The sequence below is a fragment of the Acyrthosiphon pisum genome, unplaced genomic scaffold, assembly GCF_005508785.2.
Source record: "Acyrthosiphon pisum isolate AL4f unplaced genomic scaffold, pea_aphid_22Mar2018_4r6ur Scaffold_20838;HRSCAF=22281, whole genome shotgun sequence".
Taxonomy (NCBI): domain Eukaryota; kingdom Metazoa; phylum Arthropoda; class Insecta; order Hemiptera; family Aphididae; genus Acyrthosiphon; species Acyrthosiphon pisum.
Genome location: NW_021770239.1, coordinates 6,726 through 8,679, shown reverse-complemented (window position 1 = coordinate 8,679; position 1,954 = coordinate 6,726). Strand labels below are relative to the sequence as shown.

The window sequence follows — 1,954 nt, the reverse complement described above, 5'->3', positions numbered from 1 at the left end:
GAGAAAAAAACCATTTAGCATGTACACTGTAAATATTTGGACAAAATTGACTTTGAGTGTGCAAACTCTTCATAATTTTTACACGGTAAAATTATTGTGTCCAAGGGGGACATCCTCGCTTGATCGGTGTGAAATTACCGTGGTGACACAAAAAGTAGACTCTGAACATACAAATGTATACCTACTACTATTTGTGTATACTTAATAATTAATGACACTTTGTATAGAAATTAGCTGACCTTAGAGTTCATATTTTACCTTTATTTTGAGGTTCTACAAAACATTATGTACCTGCTATACACACAACAATAAATAAATAACTCACAGTTAAATTACATCACATCATATAATAATAATAATATATAATATATGTATTTTTTATTTTTTTTATTTCACATAGGTATGATAAGCTGCCAAGTGTTCAATAAATATATATATATTATATACCCGATTAAAAATGTTTCCATGCGTTGGTAGACTTCAATATTTTGATGTGCAAAATCTAAAATTGCCCTAAAACCATCATTTATACAAAAATTTGGGCAACTTTAATTTCCTCTGTTGGCTGGTAAATGAGGCAATGCTAAAACCTAAATTACAAACGTATATTTCATATACAATTTATTTTATTTTTATAGGTACTATAAATAGTTCATTACCATTCGCAATACACGGGCAGCTACAGGATTTGTTTTAATGAGGTCTAATACCAGATTATACTTGCGTCGACAATATCTCACAATTGACTAAAAGAAAAGTAATTATAATTTTTTTGCAAAACATAAATTGTTTTTTTTCTACTGTTGTACAAATTGTCTACAGCTTATGTAGTATAAAATAAATAATATTAAAAAGCTCAAACTATTACCTGGCAGAAATGGAACCAACAACATTGTAGTCGACTCTCTGGAAACACCTCTTGTACAGCATTCATCAGCCCACGCTCATAATCGGTGATTATTGTAAGACCATCATAATCCAATGGTAACATATTTCTAACTACTCGAAAGAAACTGGTATATGTTTGTTCTGTAGCCATTGACAGGAGTGCGTATACAACTGGAAATGACTAGAAAACATCAATGTTATTTACCTAATTATTATATTTATTTTTCAGAAATATACCAAAATAAACTTACAACATTTTTGTATACAATTGGAAAGGTCATTAGAGAACCTCTACGGAACGGTTTTGGTGAACTCGGAGTGGTCTTAAAGGTTCCGTCACAACCTGCATACGTTACAGCGCGTAACTCTTCGCGAAACATAGCTATCACATCCAAATTTGCAAATATTACACCTATTGTAATACCGTCAACAGTTAATGCCTGCTGAAAAAACTCGGATGATGGTTCACGTAGTGTTGTTCTATAGGTAATATGTTCTGGCATGTTTAAGAGGTATATTAATTCTGGAATTGTCTCTGGTATTTTTGGTCGTCTACAGTTTTTCATTCTCTTGCATCTATGTTGAGCCTGTTGAAATGTATAGCCAAGACTTCCAGCAGGATGACTGGAATGTTTATTAAATTATTATGATAATCAGTATTTAGCTACTATAAAATGTTCTTTACCTAACAATTTCTTCATTGTATATGTGCCTGATAGGCATAGACATAGCACCTAATGTGGTAGCCCTCCTCCCTATAGCTCTTCTCAAGGGAATACGGACATCCGGCCGAATCCAAACGGCCGACGGCTATATAGGCCGACAGTAAGATAGCCGAAACTATTTTAGCCGACAAGGTCAAAAGGCCGACACTACGAAAATCCGACACTAAAATAAATTAAGGTATAAGCTATACATTTTCAATTCGATAACGTAGTGTTGTCTTTTGTTGTAATAATGTTATCGATAACTTATCGAAATTTAACGATACCTAATACCTATAGCCTGTAATCTACAGTGGGTATTGCTATTGCATGTTCATAAATACTGTTTCAGTTGATTCGTA

At 32.9% G+C, this 1,954-nt stretch overlaps 1 protein-coding gene across 1 annotated transcript in view; it reads right to left on the bottom strand.

Moving 5' to 3' along the window:
- Window positions 1-406: 406 nt before the first annotated feature.
- LOC107885321 overlaps window positions 407-1,954 on the bottom strand; it is a 4,644-nt gene continuing 3,096 nt past the window's right edge. The window contains exons 7-10 of the mRNA XM_029492101.1: window positions 1,140-1,391; window positions 869-1,069; window positions 660-746; window positions 407-590 (exon numbers count right to left, since the gene is read on the bottom strand). Of these exons, the coding sequence (XP_029347961.1) occupies window positions 549-590; window positions 660-746; window positions 869-1,069; window positions 1,140-1,391 (582 nt within the window). The 3' untranslated portion in view covers window positions 407-548. The remainder of the gene's footprint in view (window positions 591-659; window positions 747-868; window positions 1,070-1,139; window positions 1,392-1,954) is intronic.